The following is a 21763-nucleotide window of genomic DNA, read 5'->3' on the forward strand; positions in this document are numbered from 1 at the left end:
GTAATGCTGATTAAGTAGCCACGCGAGTGAAATATATTTTGGAGTAATTTAATTACAATCCCAATTGCCATTGAAATAAACTCAGTCTACAGTATATTTTCACATTATGTAAACAAGACAATAGATTTAATGTTTAAATCATCAACTTTATTGTGTTTAGCAAATAATACAAGTTAATTATAATATTATGGTTGCAACACGTACCAAAAAAGCTGAGACCAGTGACATAAGTGATCAGGTTAATTGGAAATTGGTGGGTCCCATGATTGGGTATAAAATGAGTTTTTTTGATTTGTTCAGTCAATCACAAACAAGCAAAGATGGTTGTTTTAGGGCCAATGGAATGGGGAACTTAATCATCTGTGAAAGCCCCAATAATGCTGAAAACTACCTGCAAATTTGTGAGAAACCTATCCTGCCACTTCACCAATGTCTTTTTTCATGGAAGCCTCTGGTATTTTGAGCAAGACCATGCTAAAGCATATTTTGCACATTATAACATTACCATATAGTGACAATTGAAAATGTGTGGCAGATTATGAAGCATACCCAGGCCTATTGAAGCTATAAATCTGAGGGAAATAGAAAAATCCACCTGCAAAGCTTCAGAAAATAATTTCCTCAGTTCTTAACCGTTTATTGAATGTTGTTAAAAGAAGAACTAACATAAAACAGTGGTAAAAAGTGACCCTGTCTGCTTTTTTCTGGATCGTGTCGCAGCCATACGATTCTATGTTAATGATTATTTGCTCAAAGCAACAGAGTTGATTAATTTGAACATGAAATATCTTAGCTATAGGATGAAGAGGATTTGAAAACGTTTGTATTTTATCTTTCTTCACATGGTGTTCCAATATCATTAAAACTAGAGTTGTAAAATTCAAGTTTCCAATTTGGAAAAAAAAATGAAGACAATAAAATGTATAGTAAAATAATACATTTCAAAACCTCAAAAATAATAATTATAAATTCAACAAAATGCCAAGTCCCATACACTGAAGTACATTGCTTTGTGCCGTGATTTCCAATCAATACGCCTACAATTGTAATTTTGGGAGATTAATGGAGGGAATTTATCCAACGTAGTTAGAAAATGATTTAAATAGCAAGATCTCAAATGAACCTCGAAGCTTTTCCGAGCCTTCACGATTTCCACTATCTTGGCCCCGAATAACATTTGATCTCAACACCAAATGGACAATTAAAACCTCCAATTCCCGACTTAAACGGATGTGACGGAATTCACGCCGCAACAGATAGCAGCGGCGCAAAAAAAAACGCTGGTCTTGACTTTCTAACCGAATCATGGGAGCCAGAGCAATACTGTAATGCGCACTTCTTTGTTGCCCTGGCGACCACAGTACGTTTTTGTGGATGAGGTCATGTGTTACGCTCATCGTTTCCATGGTAACAACCTAGAGAGGGCGCTGCGAAGGAGCGCCTCACGTAAAGTGACGCAGGGCGGGGGCGTGCGCGCGCTGCGTCCTGCTTGTTGTTCCCGCAGAGAGGCGAGAAGATGGCGGCCGTGTCAAGCGGAGGTGCTGCTGGGACTCCCGCGGCCGGGATAGCGCACTCTGCCCGGCCGAGCCACGCGGCCATGGGGCCTCAGAACCGAGCCCAGCCACCTTCCGGGATCAGCCACCCCGGTCGCCCAGGCGCGGCCCCGGGGTGCATCCCCAATCCTGTCCAGACTTCGAACACCAGGCCCCCTCCTGCGCGAGTGGGCCACTACGAGATCGAACGGACCATCGGCAAGGGAAATTTCGCGGTGGTTAAGCTGGCTACCCACATCATTACCAAAGCAAAGGTGAGGAAACTCGTAGCCGAGCGTTTAAGGGCACCGCTGGCAAGTTGTCATGGCGAATGCATCAGAGTTTTGGAGTGAAATACTTGAGGACGAAGCTCGGGCCTTCGAGCTTCCCAGACACAACGGCAAGCTCGTTTTGGTGACACCGCTGCTGTGTGTCCGAGGGTCATTCAATGTAGAACATCCCCGGAAACTGTTGACATTTAAGGCACATAGCAGAGATAGCCCGGTGACGGCTTTGCGTGATTAATAAGCAGTCGAACCCGCGATTAATGCGTGGCAAAGCGCAGAGGACGGAGAAAAGGGTACAGCTAAGATCTAAGGAGACGCAGAATGTTCCTGCTGTAGCTATTAGCTTAGCCGTGAATTAGCTGTTTGTTTGCATGGAGATATATGACAGGAATGCAGGAGCAATGGAACTGTTTTCACGCGTTCTTATGTCAATTTGATGTTCATTTGCCTTCCGATAACAGGCTTAAGTGTGATCGGTATTGTGTATGCGGTTGAATACAATCACCATCATGCTTAAAAAATGTGACCGTTTCTGGTAAGGAGACGACAAACTGTCATTTTTACATATCTAAAGTAGTCAGTCACGCTGATTACAGGATAAAACGCGTATTGTTGCAACACAATTCCACGAAATTGTGATGCCTTCTTGTATATTTAGTTTGATTAGAAGTAATTATTGAATAAAGTCATACAAATTACTTTAACATTCAAATTGACAAGGTGATGGAGAAATTTGGTGGAAAAATATTTTTCATGGAAAACCAGGTTACCAGCAAATTTACAGTCATTATCACGACATCTACCATGTAGGAATTGCGCCATTTAAGATGTAAGTTTACACTCTTGTGTCTAACTTTAACAATGCACTGTTAACGTTTGAATAACTTGGTCAAAGTTTTCCTTGTTCACGCCAAGGCAAAAAGCTATTATTGACCCTCTCCTTTCACCCTAATGTGTGTAATGTTGCGTATCAAGGGGTTCAAAGGAATGGTCAGGAACAGTCTGTAATTGAAGCTTTTGTCCTATATTTGAAACAATGATCCTCCTGCTTGACAAAAATGGGCATCAACGCTCTAAACATTCAGTGGCTGGTAAAATTAGTCTTTCAAAATATTATGCTTGTTGTTGCTGTAAGTGGCTCTTACTTTTACTGATCTAAAAATATGAGCATCGGATTGGTATCAGTAAAACATAACTTGAAGAAAATCGGATTGATCAGAAGTCAAAAACTCATTCATGCATTTTTTGAACAGGATTTATCCTCACTAGGGTCGCGGGGGATGCTGGAGCCTATCCCAGCTGACTCCGGGCCAGAGGCAGGGGTTACCCTGAATCGGCGGTTAGCCGATCGCAGGGTACAAGGAGACAGACGGACAACCATTCACTGTTGGGACAATTTAAGAGTGTCCAATCAGCCTGTCTTTGGAATGTGGGAGGAAACCGGAGTACCGAGAGAAAACCCACGCAGGCCCAGAGAGAACATGCATACTCCACACAGGTGGACAGACCTGGATTTGAACCCAGGACCCCAGAGCTGTGAGGCTGACGCGCTAACCACTCATCCCCGTCAAAAACTCAGTAGTTTGAAATTACCTTCTTGTTCATACATTCTTTATTTTCATGAATGTTTACATTATAGATTAGCACCGGAGGCATTAAAACTACGACTGAACACATGGAATTATTTGCTTCATGAAAAAAAGTGAAATAACTGAAAACATGTTTCTCATTTTAGTCTCTTTAAAGTTGCCAACCTTTGCTCTGATGAGTGCTTTGCACACTCTTGGCATTTTTTTCACAGAAATTCATGATGTAGTCGCCTTAAATGCACTGAACAGGTATGCTTTCAGTGGAAATTCTTACGCTTTCAGTGGGGTTGAGAGCATGTGTGGTATGGAATGTGATGTATCCAAACTTTTGGCCTGTATTATACCTCCAGAACTGTGTTAAATCTGTGCTGTTGCATAAGTCAATAGCCAACCTGAAAAGGACAATTCAAGCAACAACATACTTTTATACCAATACAAGAGCATAGCCTGCTCAAGACAAGACCATGACGATATTGAGCCAGTTTTAATATGTTGATCTTGTAAATATTGTGACATTGCTAGTTGTGTCCCATTTTGTATACTATGTTTTTTTCCATAACCATCAGAAGTAACATGTATTTATTGGGACATATTAGGAAAGAAATGCAAACACAAAAGAACTTGATTAATACATTTTGTACATCTTTGATTAGGCAGGGGAACCTTTTTGACCCAAGTGCTATTTTTTAGGTAGCCAATCCTCCTGTGGTCTAGCAATTTAGTATCATATATATTGTAACGTAGTATAAATATTGCAAAGCTACACACTTCTTTTGGAGCTAGCAGGAACTAAACTCAGCACATTCCTGTTTTTTGTACAAACCTCTAGCCATGGCATGGTCTTCAGCACCTCTCACACATGCCAATGTTCACGATAAACAATTGACATATCTGACCTTAATAGGAACCAAACTGAAAATTAACAACACTGTTTACAGTTTCTAAACAGCGGTCCAGATTACATTTTTCATCAAATCCAAATAAACAAAAAAAGCCTTCCTACCTTCCTAAAATTATACAATTTGCTTGTTTTGCAGTCATGCCAATATTTCAAAGTATTCGTTCCGGTACATTTATATATGTTCCCCGATGCCCTTAATTGTTGCTGACAAACTTCCTATCCAGGAGGTAGATCACAAGTCACTATTTTATACACAAATTCGTTGTGTGCTGGAGTCTATCCTATCTTACTACAGGTGAAAGAACGACTTCCACCTAGACTGGCCACCTGTCAGTCGTAGGGCACACGTAAAGACAGACAACAACCATTCGCACTCACAATCACTCCGCCACCAAGTGGGAATTGATCCCAACCATCTGGTGGCTACACAGTATTTATAAAAATATATATATATATGATAATATACATCGGCTCTGATAAACATTACCCCCTTTTTGAAATGCAATAGAATGTATACTCATTTCCTATTCCCTTCTGTTTTGTGGGCTTACTTGGCGTCAAGAACTGGATTAAAATCCCTGAATATTCAGTTTTTTATAGATCTAAAACAATGTTTATTTTAGCTTTTTTAAATATATATTTTTAGATTTTACAAAATGATTTTTGAACTAAAAACACAGAAAATTTTGATTAAAAAAATTACAATTATTGATTTAAGAGGGGGAAAATCAGGAAATTGTATATACATCTATACTCTTCATTTTAATTTGATCCTAAAACAGAAAGTCGGCATTCATGATTTACTTTCACGGGCCACACAAAATGATGCGGCGGGCCAGATTTGGCCCCCGAGCCGCCACTTTGACACATGTGGTCTAGACGTACCTTGAGATCGACTGGTTGGGCCCTTCTGCCTTAAACCCCTAACTGCCCAGTAACTAGTATAGTATCGTACTATAGTATTTTTTTTATAAACTTGGATGTCGTTTTACCTGGTTGCACAACAATTCGTATTGGAATTTGACACACCATGGAGATAAAATAATTCTTCTCAGGTTCTCTAGCTGACTAACCCTTCTCCCTTCTGCTTCAGCAGGGTTCTGTGTGCTTTTCTACGCACATAGAGCTATTTCAATCAGGAGGCAGGCTTTTTCTCAGCCTTCTTTTTCCAAAAGGCTAAGATATTTCTTCTTGTAATATTTCGACTTAAAAAAACATTCACTTACGTCACGCCCAACACACTCACATGGCTGTTGGTCATCATCTTGCAGGCATCCATAGGCGATACACAGGAGATAGAGGGGGAATATTTCGATCCAAAGACCTGGCGAGGAGGCTGACTTTTGCTGGCACGTAAGCCAGCCAAGCCTCTTGGCTGGCTTGGCAGAGGTCACAGGAAATATGTGACAAATACAGGAACTGGTGTTGCACCAAAACTGTTACACTAAACCACAGCAAATGCACAAGTATAATTTTTAACATGCATTATTTATATATTGTTTGCTTGATTTTACTCAGTTTAAATCAGAAAAAGGGCTATACATTAGCCTGCTTCCTTGGCGTGTACAAAGAATGAAGAGGGCAGGTACTTGCACAAATTTTACTTAACTAATTTTACTATCTCAAATTCCTCGTATGTCGAGGTATTACTGTATATCGGTATCGGCCTTTATTTAATCCGTCCAGCCGATATAAAGAAATCAATTTAAAACTGGGTTATTTTGGCTCAGATGATGTTCAGGGCTTGCATTTTTTTTTTACACCATTTTTTTCCACTTTTCTTGACTAACTTCTTATGATCTGTACCGGTCCTAAAAAGCCTATACCGAATCGATCACTACTTTTATTGAATTTCAGCTTTTATATTTACATCTACATGTAGTTCTTTGTATTGAGTGTAATGCTTTAGTTTATATACGCCCTGACAAGGGTCAAATCAGTTTTGTTTTTTTCTATTTTGTGGCTTACAAGGCCAAGGCAGCACCATGTCGTGTATAACTATTGGTGTTAGAACACTTGAGTCATAAAATCTGATGCTGTGAATTTAAACTGGTTGTCTGTTTACGACCAGAAGGATTTGTTTTAGTAAAAATTCTGATCATGTACCTAAACTACTAAACTTTATTTTGTGCGTATTATTGCCTTTTATACAGGGTTGCGAATCCTGTTATTAATATAATGAGATTATTCCTACTGTGTGGCATGTCATGTCATGATGCAATAAGAAATGTCAAAATGGTATTGTTATTTTTCCTGTTGTTGAAGTGACCTTGGTTGATACTCTTCTGCTGAATGGAAGAGAACACAGTTATTTTCATCAAAAATCTAAGAACCATGAAAAACAACTGTCCGATCCTCTATGAACATTCACAGGCAACAACAATTTCTGTGTTTCACCGGGCTTGAAATAAGCGGCTTTGCACCGCATTTCATGAGTCAAAATTCACTTTGTGGAAACACTGAATTGCAAAACTGCAAAAGGGCGCTATAATGTGAGTCATTAAGGTGATGAAGCAGGAACGTGGCGGAGATGATTATGAGTAGGTGGAAAAATCGGAAAATGCCAAAGTATGGTATCACTCGAGTAAAATGCAAGGTGAGCACAATGTAGGTAAAGTCGAATACAGTGTATAAAGCGGAAGGAAATATTTAATGTTGTGCAAATTTGATTGACGTTAATGCGCATAACATAATGCTAGCCCTGCTTGGTTTATTATGCCAATTCTCCAATTTGAGGCCTGTTTATGACCATGCTAACTAGTACTGAATGTGCCCTCCTGCTTTGATCCATAATTACGTCAACAGGGTGCTTGGAAGTCTGAAGAAGTCAATCAGCTTGTGCGCACTTGCACTGTGTGACATATGGTCATTGTGGTACTGTAAGTAGCTACATTTTGTGTCATGTGTATGGAAAACAAGGCATAGGTGGTCAAAGAGGTCTATCCATTCATCTGTATTTTACGCCAAGGTCAGGTCAGGTTGTAGGGGTAACAGGTTCAGCAGGGAAATCCATTCACCAAATTTTCCCTGTTCTCCTAGGTCCTAGGCATTGTTCTTAGGCACCAAAATGCAAACAATGATTGTTCAATATTTTTTTCTGTCATCTAAAAGTAACATACAGTAATGTTTGGAGAACATTGACACCAAGGATTTGGTGTTGTGTTCAATGAAAATTAATTAATTAATTAAAAAAAAAAACATTTCCAGACCTGTGTGAAAGAAGAATTTAATCAAAAGCGGATCCCCCGAGCATTTAGTTTTGTTCAAGCTCAAATAACTTTCATTTAGACTGGATTTTTGCCAAAGCTGAGAAAGACGGGCTTAAGCATGCACAAAATTTTATCCTGGTATATAAGTCTCTGATTTTCACGTAGTACTAATGTGTCATAAAAATACACATTGTTTCATGTTGGTTTTTGGTATCCAAGGTGCCTCTTTTTTACTCTCCCTTACATCCTCTTCCTGTCTCTAACAGGAAGTCTGTGTTGTCAGGCTGCCACTGTTCTTTGGTTCTCAGGAAAAGGGAGGATGGGATGGCACATCATAGAATTTGACAGTGTTTTCTTATGATGTGTGTTTGTTATCATTGGACACAAATTTCTCACGAAAACCTAGACAAACAATTTGTTATTAGCAGAAGGTAATTTTTCAACACTCTCATTAGATTGATTACATTTTGTCTGGCAGAGAAAAGATTTGTCTCACAACTTCATCTTCCATTCCATTGGTCCTATTGTTGCAGACTATGTAATAACCTAACTCACTGTGAAAGGTCATGGTTGAGGTCTATGGGAGAAATCCTTGTTTTCTTTATCCATAAGCCATTTTTTCTTTTCCTACCATTACAAAATAGATGGAAGATTACATTCTGCCTTTTTTTCATCCTGTGTGTACATTTCTGTATGTGTGTGGTTTAGTCTGGTTTCAATTTCCTTTTTTGGTCAAGTTTCAGTCAACTAAATGGCAAGGATTTTAGATTTTTTTTCCAAGTCCAAGAAAATATTATTAGGGATGTCCTCGTCACTATTTTTGCTTGTGCCTGATTTGGAGAATCTGCCGATGTCTTATCCCGATTTGATACCCAGGAAATGTATTAAGTAGGAGAAAAATTACTATATCTGAATGTCTCTTGTCCACTCAATTTGAGTAGAACCATCTCAAAATGATGTTAAAGGGTGATTTCAACGACTCCGAAAAAAAATCACAAATCCCCCTTTTCAGTTGTGCAGCACCAAAATAAAGTTGCCAAAATTGTTTAAATAATGTATTTGACATACATAAACTTATACAGAGAATAAACTTGGTCACCCAATGTGATAAATTGAACTATTTTAGTTGTGATTCGTTGGACATTTACTATTTTTACTTGAAGGTTTGTTTCAATAGTGCCAAAATAGTCTTTATATGTATACATTTTTGCATTATACCATGGATCTTTTTTGTTACCTTAACGCATTAACTCCCATAACCAAACATTTAAAAAAGTATCCTTATTTACCTGATACTCATCCTCTGAAAAAGACGCAATTATGCTCGATTTCCCATAAATCCGATCCGTTCCTTTTTTTGTCAGGTAATAATATAGAGCATACCCATTTACTCATTCATATTCCGTGTGGTTTCAAATGTGTTGGGGGAGAGGGGTGCTGAAGCTCATTCCAGTTTACTACAGGCAGCAAGTAGGATTGTTTAACACCTTGATTTTACAACCACAAAATAAAAGGTAAAACTCTGAACCACTGTCCTATTCATCTTTATATCTGAAATTCAAATGTCTTCAAAATACAACAAAAACAAAGCAATTGACAAAAATCACATATGGTAGGCTGGTTGATCAGGGGTCTCAAACCAATTCTACAAAGGGCCACAGTGTGTCTTGGGCCTTGTTCCAACCTATCCGGCACACGGTTTTACCAGTGGGGTTTCTGCTGAAACAAGCAGCACTTGACTTAAAGAAATTTAATAAAAACCTGCACTCACTACAGCCTGGTGTGGATTGGTTTGGGACCCCTGCTCTAAATTTTTCCTTAAGTATGTGTGGGCGCGTGAATGAGCCCTGCAATTTTTGGGGGCACCTTTCTTCCTTCACGTTATATATTTCATTATCTTGTCTCTATATTTTTAGGTGGCTATAAAAATCGTGGACAAGACCCAGCTGGATGATGAAAACTTGAAAAAAATCTTTAGGGAGGTTCAAATAATGAAGTTGCTAAAGCACCCACACATCATTCGTCTGTACCAGGTGAGTTAGCAATTTTGCTCATTGTTCTGTCAATAAAATATATTTTAGATGATTTATGCCCATGATCTGATTGGATGATTCTTCTTGTCTTTAGGTGATGGAGACAGAGAGAATGATCTATTTGGTGACTGAATATGCAAGTGGTGGAGAGATTTTTGGTGAGGCCTACTTACCCCAACGTGTTTTAAATTAGCTTTGATAGTGCTTATTTTTGCACTCTCTCGCATGCTTTTGTTTAATGATAGTGTTTATTGAATAAGAGAAGAATTATGTATATCTAAATAATGTCAAGTCTCCATAATGATTAAGCATATTTCCGGAGTGATTATTTCTGTTAAAATAATCACGTAACAGAACAGAAGAATGCTTTTGGGAACCTAACAACTCAATTGTGTTTTCATGTCCAGACCACCTGGTTGCCCATGGACGTATGGCAGAAAAGGATGCCAGGAAGAAATTTAAACAAATTGTGGCAGCAGTCCATTTTTGTCACTGCCGTAACATCGTTCACAGAGACTTGAAGGCAGAGAACCTGCTTTTGGATCACAATCTCAACATCAAAATTGCCGGTGAGTGTGGAACTAGTTTCACTGGGTCTATTGGTTTCGGGCTGTTTTCACATGAGTAGGTTCAGGCAAGTGCCATCATGTGAAGGAATATTTTCTGTGCCCAGGGAATTAAATACCTTAACCATTCCTCTTATTTCTTATCAGACTTTGGTTTCAGTAACCTGTTTTCACGAGGTCAGCTTTTAAAGACCTGGTGTGGCAGCCCTCCCTATGCTGCACCAGAACTTTTCGAAGGCAAAGAGTATGATGGACCGAAAGTAGATATATGGGTGAGTTAACACATCAGCACACTCCACAATGATCTTCTAAAAGATAGCATTACAATTTGTTGGCTCAAACATTGAAATTACATTGGTTGGTGGATATGATACAGAACGGTTCATTTATACAGGTACAGTATGAATGTGATTAAATGAATGTATTGAAATGCTTGAAAAAAAAACTACTAACAAATGTCATATCATTTACAAAGAAATTATTTAAAGCTGTTTCTATTTAAGTTCCTGTAATTTTATTTCGCATTGTCTGTCAATGTTGAAACGTACCTGTGATGAAAATTAATATTTAAGATACAGATATTTTTTCGTGTGAAATTTGTTATGTGCGGCTTATAGTCAGAACATGTCTCATTGTCAAAAATTAATGTTTTTGCCCCAATGTACTCATTTTAGTCATTTTTATCACAAGGATTTTCCCCTGTACATGGCTAGAAAATATTTAAAATGGGTTTAATATAAATAAGTTATAACTCAATGTAAATAAATCCAATTTTAATTAATCAACAGAAAATTCCCCATATTGGGACTGATTCTTTTATAGTTTAGCTATTGCTATATATATTTCTGTATACTTCAATTTATATTTCTATAAGCATTTACATTAGGGCAAAAATTAAAATGTGTGTTTAAAAATGTATTTGCATGTATAATAGGCATTCATTAACATAACAAGGACTGAATAACACTGCCAATTCCATGTCATGTTTGTAAATCTGACTTTCGAATATTTTTGCACTGAAGCTTCAGTGAGGAATACTATGATATGAAGGGCTTTATCGAACTGAAAAATGTATTTTTTTCTAGAATTATTCAGCCTTACTTGATGTCCTGGTTGATGTTGCAAATCCAAACAATAACAATCGTCAATTTGCATTAAAGTAAAGGATATGTAATATCAACATCCACCTTGATACAATTTCCGCTATCACCTTCATGCAATGAAACGTTTAGATCGTTTTACAGAATTGCTATTGACATTTCTTTTTCATCATTTTCTATTTTTACCTGTTTTCTCTGTTCAGAGCTTAGGTGTGGTCCTGTATGTTTTGGTTTGTGGTGCCCTACCATTCGACGGCAGCACTCTACAGAATTTGCGAGCTCGTGTCCTAAGTGGCAAGTTCCGTATCCCCTTCTTTATGTCTACAGGTAGGTGTTAATCCACAGTATAGAATTGCTCTATAATATCAGCTATATCGGCATGTCAACACAAGCGCTTACATCACAATATAAAATATTTCAACAATCAATGGTGAAAAACTGTATAAATGAAGGCTGGGACCACAATTGGAATTGAGAGATGCAGCATCATCACAGTGGTCAGTCAGTTAGACCTCCTCCTTAGCTCATCTGGAAAATGTAGTCAATCTGCCTTTGGGTCTAAAGGACATGGCTTCACCCATCAATGACAACACATCATAAAGTGCGTGACGTGAGCACAGGCGCATAAGCCCGTGCAATGTCTTTGTCATCTATGTGATTGATGCGTGAATTGATTTTATGTAATGTGACAACGGTAGTCTAGAATGCCAGTAATTGCCAGTTCCTTGAAAGCCTTGGAATGAGAAACATTTCTTTGGAAATTTTACATTGCAATCTTAAATAAGGAAGTAAAGCACATTTATATTTCCATCTGGGAACTGTAAATAAAATACTGAATGTACTAAGTAGTTGCACTAAAATGAAAATAAATTCAAATTTCAGACTCCTAATCATTTGAATTTGATTGCAAGATAATGGTAGATTGCAGCTCTAGTTTATACATATTTAGAAGCATCAGTTAACTAACAATATTTTCCTCATCTCTTCCCTGCCTATTTTTCTTTTTCAAATATTTGACAAAAACAAAAAGCCTCACTTTGTCCTGTGAATTTTTTTTTACTGACCATTGTCATATAAAATAGCATGCTATGAAACTTGAGTGAAACCATGCAGAGTTCCTTCGCTCCTTATGTGGAAAATTTAAATCCACATTTTCTTTGACCTGCCTTTGCGAAATGTACTGTATGTTTTATTTATATATATATATATATATATATATATATATATATATATATATATATATATATATATATATATATATATATATATATATATATATATATATATAGCATATATGTATGTGTGTGTGTGCTCTGTGTATATACACATTTACACAAACACATATATACATATAATACATATAATACATATAATACAAACAATATATTGAAGTGATGATAATGTTTTGATATGTGTGCTTTATTTTGACAGATTGTGAGTATTTGATCAGACATATGTTGGTATTGGAGCCCAGCAGACGGCTAACCATGGAACAGATCTGTAAGAACAAATGGATGAGACAAGGGGACCCAGACACCGATTTTGACAGGGTGATTTCTCAAAAAACTACATTGTATATTTGGATACCAGGAAAAATCATGTTATTGACATTATCTTGAATGTTTCACTTCTACTTACGGATGCACAGAATTCCGATATTGCAAAAGGATTGCAATATCTCACGGAAAAAAGGAAATTATTTTTAGACTTCGCATAGTTTCTACATTGGTTTGCTTCAGAAAGGATTGAAATCATTGCTTTGTATTGTAACAAAATGACTTGTCATTTCGAATGAAATGAATCTTTCATGGCAAATAGGTTTTGTTTTATGTCATAATTGTTCTTTTTCATCTAATCATATTTATTCTCTCCCTCTCCCATCCAGTTGATAACAGAGTGTGAGCTGGTTAAGACTGAAAGAGAAACTGAGCTTATCAACGAGCAAATCCTAATAGCAATGTCTGAGATGGGCCTAGACCGAGAACGGACAATTCAGGTCAGAAATAGTGATTCTCAATTTCACTAATATGGCATTAACAGGCCACAAAATTTTAGTTTTATAATAAACCTATTGTTCAATGAATACCCATTTAACTATGATATGTTACATGGCCCTTAGCCTGGTGCTTTTTCTTGCCAAATAAATTGAATTGAATTGAATATAATGTTAGCAATATCTAGACAAAATCTGTATTCAGTGTTTGTGTTTTTCTGTGTATTGTATGGGGTCTCAGTATTGTGGCCAGGTGGAATTTGAACCTTTATTTTTCTTTCAAAGGGTTTTGAAGTATTATTTTTGTAATATATTTTTTTAAAATATACCCCCTTTTCACTCTACAGTCCCTACAAACAGATGCATATGATCACTACAGTGCCATCTACAGTTTGCTATCTGACCGTCTCAAGAAACACAAGACATTGCGTGTTGCTCCACCTACAGCACGCTCCATTACCTATCCTCTTAATGCTGTACAGGTAAATGCTTTTAATGTCGTGCAGTGGGACACTCTAAATTTGACCACAATCTGCTTTGTGGGCAAAGCTGATTTTCAAGTTGGTCTAATCGCTAGAAATATTTTCTGCAATTATCAATGGAAATTAAAATCAGAAATGATAACAGTAGAAGATTGCCATTATATCAACTTAATTATTGTACTGTAACTTACTTCAGTGTCATACAAGGGTCATTTTAATATGTTGAAACAGTTGAATATTTATCACAGTTTGAATAATTACACAAATAGGAGTGTGACATTATTTTGATATGACAATTTATATGGGGATACATGCAAGGTTATAATTACATCCTGATAGTTTATAGTTGTATTTCTTCCAACAATGATGAATGGTTTAAATGGTGTCATTGCTTGTTTATTTTTCGTCTGCCTGTTGGTGAAGACACTCGTTTGTTTACAAGAATGTTGCAATAATTTATTATTGTACTGTTTCAATCTGTCACTTTCTCTATCCTGGCTCTGCCTCGGAGCTGCTAAAAGCCCACTTCACTTTTGTTTATAGAAATGTTGCACTGACATATCTGCACTATTTGAGGAAGAAATTGTTAGTGAAAGTGATGTGACTTCATTATTGGGAAACCTTGCACTGGAGGCATATTTTTACATAAAATCTTGAAATCAAATTGTTAAAATTTAAAAGCTTTCAACTATAGTAGACGGTTCAATGACAATTTCATCAGGGCTGTGTTTTAGAGATAATTACCTTTTATCAGAATGCTTAAGGAATCCAGTTTGCATACATTTCATAAATAACATTGATGTTGTGCGAGTATTGCAGTAGGTTTTCAGAATGCCTAGTGAAAGTCCCTTATTTTTTTGGCCCTCTGGAGCCTTCCAGTTCATGTTGCTGTCAAAACATAGTATTAAAGCTATTCGGCTAAATGGATTTGACTGACCTTAACCAATGTGCCAATTCCACCCCTCTAAGAGGATTGTTTAAAAAATGAGTACAATCCTCATTTGACCTTTGTGTCTCCCTGTTTGCTTGCTTAGATGGATCCACAGGGTAATCCAGTTAGCATAACCGTTCCTCATGTCCAGCTTATCAACCCAGAGAACCAAATTGTTGAGGTGAGTTGAGGATTTTCGGTATCCACCCATTTACCCATTCATCATCAATCTTTAATCTCTGTGGATCTACTTTTAATGTTCCCTCAATTTTCTTTCAGTGTATTCGAGAAACTGTTATTATCAAACCGAAGCTAAACATTGACGACAGCTTTGCTTATAATTTATTATAACTCTTTGACATCATCAACATTAGGCTAGTTTAGGTTAGAACTTTATTTCATCCCGTATTCGGGAAATTTCTTGGTTGCAGTAGTGAGACAGACACAAGACACACAAGACATTGTAGACCTAGATAAAAAAAATCGAGCAGCACACCTATGCTGTCTGAATGTACACATTTAGAATCCTGTTTTGAAATCAGGAATTTAACATTCAGTTTTGTAATTTGTTCATTTCAATTATTATAACATATTTGCTTCCTGAATTTTTGAAGACCCCAAAAAATAATCAAAATATACGTTGCTGTGTTTGTTTAGCCGGACGGCAACATGGCACTAGACAGTGATGAAGGTGAAGAGCCATCTCCTGAAGCTATGGCTCGGTACCTCTCAATGAGGCGACACACTGTCGGTGTGCCAGACCAAAGGTAATAGTGATATTCTTCATTCTGCGGTTTATTGCTACAAATGTAACCCCAGGGAGTTGTCAGTGTTAAAACCTTAAGTCAGACATTCAAAAGAAAAAGTTAAATAGGAGATGCTATTTTAGTTTGTAGTGGTTGATTTGTGTATGAGTGATTCTTGGTCAACTATTGCTCAGTAAGTGGCCATCAGTCAAGTGTGGATCTCACCCAAAGGGATTGACTGGAGTGTATCAGCAACTACAATATTATTTTAAGGAATGCTTTCTAAGGTGTTTGTGTATAGAAAATGCGTCACAGTAGATTGGATCGTATTTATTTAGTGCTGAACCAGCCTTAGTGTCTAGTGCTAAAATGCTGTAATTTCTTGAACGCACCTGACGATCAGCCACACTAGTTCTCAATTACACACGGAAAAATCAACATAAACACCTGTAACTACACTTTAACCCACATGTGTCAAAGTGGCGGCCCGGGGGCCATATCTGGCCCGCAGCATCATTTTGTGTGGCCTGGGAAAGTAAACTTTGCCAACTTTCTGTTTTAGGATCAAATTAAAATGAAGAGTATAGATGTATATTACATTTCCTGATTTCCCCCCTTTTAAATCAAAATTGTAATTTTTTAATCATTTTTTTCTGTGTTTTTAGTTCAAAAATCATTTAGTAAAATCTAAAAATATATTAAAAAAGCTAAAATAAACATTGTTTTAGATCTCTTAAAAAATGAATAATCAGGGCTTTTAATCCAGTTCTTTTAATCCGTTTATTTAAAAAAATCTAAATATTACATCTAAAATGGTCCGGCCCACATGTAATCGAGTTGACGTTAACGCGGCCCGCGAACCAACCCGAGTCTGATACCCTTGCTTTAACTTTAAGCTGCAAGGGGTCAATATTTTGATATGGGATATTTTAATTAGCCACCCAAATAGTTCTTGGTGATGAAATTGGTTTTAAAAGCTGTTGACCATTTTTTGGGGCTCTTCTAACTATAGGACTGAAATGCAAGAGGACCTCCAGAAATTGCCACCTGGTTTCCCCCGGGGAGCAGTACCACAGGTCCACTTTCCTCTACTCACACCTACAATGGGGCAAATGCATACTCTAATGCCAACACAGAGCCTACAGCCCACACAGCAGTTGGAATACAAGGTACAAGCAGTGATTTATTTAAGTCTGGTTTACAGCAGCGTGAACAAGTTTGGCCGACTCCATCTGCCCAAACATTTGTATTGCCCTGTATGTTCCAAATTGAGTCCCTTTAAACTCATCCGTTCATTTTCAGGAATGTCATACAATTTGTAAGTCACAATGTCGTAGTATCTTTGAGTGCTTGTTTTTTTTATTTAATTTTTTATTTCATTTATTTATTTTGGTGTGTTCTTACTTTAGGAGCAATCATTGCTTCAACCACCCACTCTGCAATTACTCAATGGAATGGGCCCCCTGGGTAGAAGGGCTTCTGATGGTGGTGCTAATATTCAACTACATGCTCAGCTCCTAAAAAGGCCCCGAGGGCCATCACCTCTTGTTGCCAGTCCAGTAAGTCAAAAACAAACAAACAAAATATATTCACATACTCTTAGTTTTTTTTAAATAGCTTTTAAGTTTCTGCACAGTTTTGAGACAAATTATTGTTCCTTTAAACCTCCCTAGCACCCAATTCCTGCTGTTGCTCCAGTGGATGAAGAGGGATCAGATGGAGAACCAGATCAAGAAGCTGTACAAAGGTAACATGACAGTTTTTGGTGGTGGCATATGTTATAAAAAAAGAAGGTTTGTCAACACTGGGTTGTCTGAGTGGCTTGTTAAGATTTTGTGAGTTCTGGAATCTTGGTCAAGGTAAAGCCTCTGTTGTGCTGTCTCTATCTTTTGCTGGTGTCCTGCGTTGCTGGGAGTGTGTGCCTCTGGGCTGCTCTGCTTTTTCCCATGGGTTCTGGCCGCTCTGCTCTGGTGCTCAACCTATCTCTGGTCCCTTTAAAATGTACAAGTGCCTTCCTCTCTGGCTTTCAACTGGGCCAACAATCCTACAGCCAAACTCTAAAGCCCCTGCTTTATCTGATTCCTCTGTCAGTATATGTAAAATGAGGCACTTTTTCACCCTTTCTCATCCGGCTTTGCTAAATCTAAGCTTGCAAAGCTTAAGTATAAATTCTTTGTTAATTTCGGTATACAGTGTTAATACATTAAAACATCATTCTCTGGTTTGAATTGTTTACAGTTAGGCAAGATGTTATGAAATCCCTATTTGGTGTTGGTGGGAATGGGAGATCTATCCCCCTGTCTAGTAGCAAATGAGGGCAGTGAGCTGACCAGCGCTGCTTCCTGTCTCCCACCTTCACCCCAATCCTCCCCCCTCCCTGCGGCCCAGGTACCTGGCGAACCGCTGCAAGCGGCACACGACTCACGCACTCATGAGCACATCGCATGGCGATCCCTCGGCAGAGCCCCAGCGGTCACAGGGCCCCCGCCAGAGGGTGGGCTGGGCTCCTGAAACACACACCCGGTGAGGGGATGCACTTATGTGCTATGTTATGCACAAACTCACTCAAACCAGCACCCTAGTCGCTTTAGCAGAAAGTAACACATCACAGCTCTCACGCATTTCTGATAAATGACCTTTGAAGATCTTTAACGCTGTTAGGAAATTTTTGAATTATGTTGGATGCAGAGTTTTGACACCAACATTGCCGCTTGTTCCAGAAAAACAACCTTTGACGTATACTTTCTTTTTTTTGTTGTTGTTAATTTCGTGTCGTTTTTTTCTGACATGTTGGGTCTGTTTAATTCCTCTTGCCTATATATATATATATATATATATATATATATATATATATATATATATATATATATATATATATATATATATATATATATATATATATATATATATATATATATATATATATATATATATATATATATATATATATATATATATATATATATATATATATATATATATATATATATATATATATATATATATATATATATATATATATATATATATATATATATATATATATATATATATATATATATATATATATATATATATATATATATATATATATATATATATATATATATATATTTTTTTTTTTCTTGGCCTTATTTGTCAAAAATAATGTTTTGAGCTACAAATGGTGTTGGTAGCTTTTTGTGGATATCAGAAAGCTGTCTTTGATGGAAATATTTATTAGCCCACCACCAGTTTCCTTTCTGAAGCTGTATGTCTATGTCTCTCTAACTCTCTCTCTCTCTCTCGCCCTCCTTCTCTCACTCTCTCTCTCGCTCTCCCCTCTCTCGCTCTCCCCTCTATCGCTCTCACTCTCTCACTCTCTCACTCTCACTCACTCTCTCGCTCTCACTCACTCTCTCACTCTCTCTCTCACTTTCACTCACTCTCTCACTCACTCTCTCTCACACACTCACACTCTCTGTCACTCTCTCTCACTCTCTCTCACACTCTTTCTATGCCCCCCTGAACGGTGTTGAACTGTATAAAAATAATCTGAAATTTTTAAATAATAACCAATCAGTGTTTCAAAAAAATGCTGAAAAACAATGTAATGTAAAGCAGAAATGCAGCTTGAATTAAGTTAAAAGCATCATCTTTCACATTCTAATAACCTGTTTAAAAATGTTTTTTATATTTAATGATAAATCACTCTTAAGACATTTAATTCATTCTGCAATACCAGTCTGTGGCCATATCGCTCATCTCCTCTGTGTCATTTTGACGGAATGCATGATCCGGCAAAAAAACACCTACATTATAGTGACGAGGGTGGCACTAATTGTAGTGGATGTCGTTCAACATTAGTACGGCCAAAACAATAAACAAAAAGCATGTACCCACGGGTCACCTGTTACCCTCCTGAAAAAAGAAAAGAAGAACTGCTCCTTAAATAACTATTTAATTTGTTTTGTAATATTCATGTTAATTATAAAATATAGATAATACATATAAATAGGCTTTCTCCCCGACTACAAATCAATCAATCGAGGCAAACTATGGGGAGTTCACCTACAGTTTTGTTTCCTTTGAATAACTTCCCCTTTTAAGAAAACACCTAAAACGATAGAAAGTGTTTCCCCACCTGTTTGCTGACAGTGATTTACTTTCAGTTCACTTCCGCGACTGCATTTGCCTGTGCACTAAAATGTCCATCTACCTGTACTATGGAACTAGTTTCTACCACCAGCATATAATTCAAGTTGTTGTTTTTTGCTTCTAAAGAAACGGGGCTCAAGTGCAATAGTTTGGCATAACGTTTAGAAACGATGAGACCATTAAGTGTGCTACTTTAGAGAAGAGTACATGTGGTTTACTATGCCATTCCTGACCTTTCTTATAAGTTTGGGTCGCAGATTTTTTTTTTTTTGCAGTGGATTACCTGACCTTTCCAAACATGACTTAATATATAATGATCTGATTAAATGTGTTGGCTTTTATATGCCAAAATGATTTTCATTTTTCTGTGCCCATTGTTTTAGTGTGAAAATGTTTGCGTCATATGTATCATATGTATGTTGTCTGTCATGGTGGTCCTGTGTGTGTATGTGTCCGCCTAATGTTTGCCTGTATGATTTATTTTCTTCTTTTTGATCTCAGGTCGAGCTACAAAGACTGTAACACACTTCATCTTCCTATGGAACGCTTTTCACCTGTCAGAAGGTTCTCTGACGGCGCTGCTACCATTCAAGCCTTCAAAACACATTTAGAGAACAGTAGCCTCATTAAGCAACTCAAACAGGTATGGTATACTGTCTTAAATGTGGCCTCTGACAATTTAAAATGTTGCCTGACAAGACATTAGGCTTGGTATTTTTTTGCCTGGCATGTTTCCAATCTGTTCAAAAGCCCCATGGGCTTTTTCAGTTTAAGAAAAAATGTGTTATTCCTGATGCCGTGTTTAAGACTTCCCTAATTAACTATCACAAACTAGGCTAGAGTACATTGTCTTAGTAAAATATTATCTCATGCACAAAGCAGCAATTAAGAGGTTTGTTGTATTGTAGTAATGATGCTATAAACATTTCCAGTTATTTAAGTACAAAAATGACAACAAATGTATTGTACATCATTAAAAATGTGTTTGCCATTTTTGTGAAAATCAGATATACGTAGGAAGTGATGGTGCTATCAGCGCAAGAAAAAAGATCATTGTAAATTGAATTAAGGGCATTTTCATTTAATGTGAAATGCCAATTAAGTTTTTATTAAATGTAACTTCATCAGAGAATGTTGTCATCGGATTTGGCACGTTTGCAATCCATTTTCATTACTATGTGGTCTTTGAGTTTAATTTTATTTGCTATAATTATTGGACTGAAATAAAGAATACACCAACATGCACACTTAGGTACGCCCTATAGAATTATGAACTCAAAAATACAAAAAGTAGCGTTAGAAGAAAACTGAAATTTGGAAAAAATGTGGGGAGCAATGTCAATGTTTTCTGTGCAAAGACCCCATTGTCAAATTTCATGCAGTAGAGAATAATATTGGAAATGTATTCGTGGAGTCAAATTGTATGGTCAAAAAAGAAAGCACTTAAATTGTGCCCTGTGTTATGTATGTAAGTGTATAGATGTTATAAATTCTGTTTCTTTTACAGGAGTGTGAACAGCTGCAGAAAATGTATGCAGCCCAGCAGGATGAGCGGTTCCTGGAACACACCCAGCAACAGCATATCCTTTACCAGCAAGAGCAACAAATCATCCACCAGCAAATCCAGGTATACTGTGTCAGTCTTCATCCAGAAAGTACTTTTTTGTCATTAAGAATGTTATCTGAACACCGGTATTTTATACCCAGTGTAAGTCAACCAGAGATATGGTCAGTGTGCTGCAGGAAATTGTCTGCCTTGAAGTCACACAACTTAATGTTCAGAGGGAAAAGTCCTAATTTTACAAGGTTAAAATGATAATATTAAGAGAATTGAGTCGTAAACTGTAATATTACAAGATTAAAGTAATAATTTGAGAGAAAATTAATATTACGAGATTAAAGTTGTTTAGTTTCTTATTTTTACATTGTAAACTGGAAGTTGTTTGGTTTCAGGAACTTAAACTATTGGCGACAAAAGATCTGTGTGAACACAAAACTGCCTTTGCCGTAACATTATTGATTGAAGTAATATTGGGAGAAAAATGTCATTAAATTTCGAGATTTAAATTGTTTTATCACTTATTTTCATGTCACATTACCCGTAAATTGTTCAGGGTCGGCAGACCTCATTCTTTTGGGGGCGCAAGTTCGGTTTGAAAAATTCGACATAGAGATCCATTTTTTAAAATTTATTTTTATTAATTGATTCCTGTTGATAAACCCTAACCTTTACATGATAATGACTTTACATTGTTTA

The 21763-nt window shown here is 37.0% G+C and overlaps 1 protein-coding gene across 4 annotated transcripts in view; it reads left to right on the forward strand.

The window, feature by feature from the left end:
• Nucleotides 1-1464: 1464 nt before the first annotated feature.
• Nucleotides 1465-21763, forward strand: part of sik3 (SIK family kinase 3) — a 29618-nt gene continuing 9319 nt past the window's right edge. For 2 of the 4 annotated variants that reach the window (XM_077611399.1, XM_077611401.1), the window contains exons 1-16: nt 1466-1807; nt 9435-9551; nt 9646-9709; nt 9959-10120; nt 10265-10389; nt 11421-11544; nt 12649-12767; nt 13103-13213; nt 13558-13692; nt 14727-14804; nt 15281-15390; nt 16382-16538; nt 16779-16928; nt 17043-17116; nt 20008-20149; nt 21014-21133. In XM_077611399.1, the coding sequence (XP_077467525.1) occupies nt 1517-1807; nt 9435-9551; nt 9646-9709; nt 9959-10120; nt 10265-10389; nt 11421-11544; nt 12649-12767; nt 13103-13213; nt 13558-13692; nt 14727-14804; nt 15281-15390; nt 16382-16538; nt 16779-16928; nt 17043-17116; nt 20008-20149; nt 21014-21133 (2079 nt within the window). In that variant the 5' untranslated portion in view covers nt 1466-1516. Of the gene's footprint in view, nt 1808-9434; nt 9552-9645; nt 9710-9958; nt 10121-10264; nt 10390-11420; nt 11545-12648; nt 12768-13102; nt 13214-13557; nt 13693-14726; nt 14805-15280; nt 15391-16381; nt 16539-16778; nt 16929-17042; nt 17117-17757; nt 17893-20007; nt 20150-21013; nt 21134-21763 lie in introns of all 4 variants that reach the window. The other 2 variants (XM_077611398.1, XM_077611400.1) reach the window with 2 other exon arrangements.

Source organism: Stigmatopora argus, chromosome 10 (genome assembly GCF_051989625.1).
Source record: "Stigmatopora argus isolate UIUO_Sarg chromosome 10, RoL_Sarg_1.0, whole genome shotgun sequence".
In the NCBI taxonomy this organism is placed as follows: Eukaryota; Metazoa; Chordata; class Actinopteri; order Syngnathiformes; family Syngnathidae; genus Stigmatopora; species Stigmatopora argus.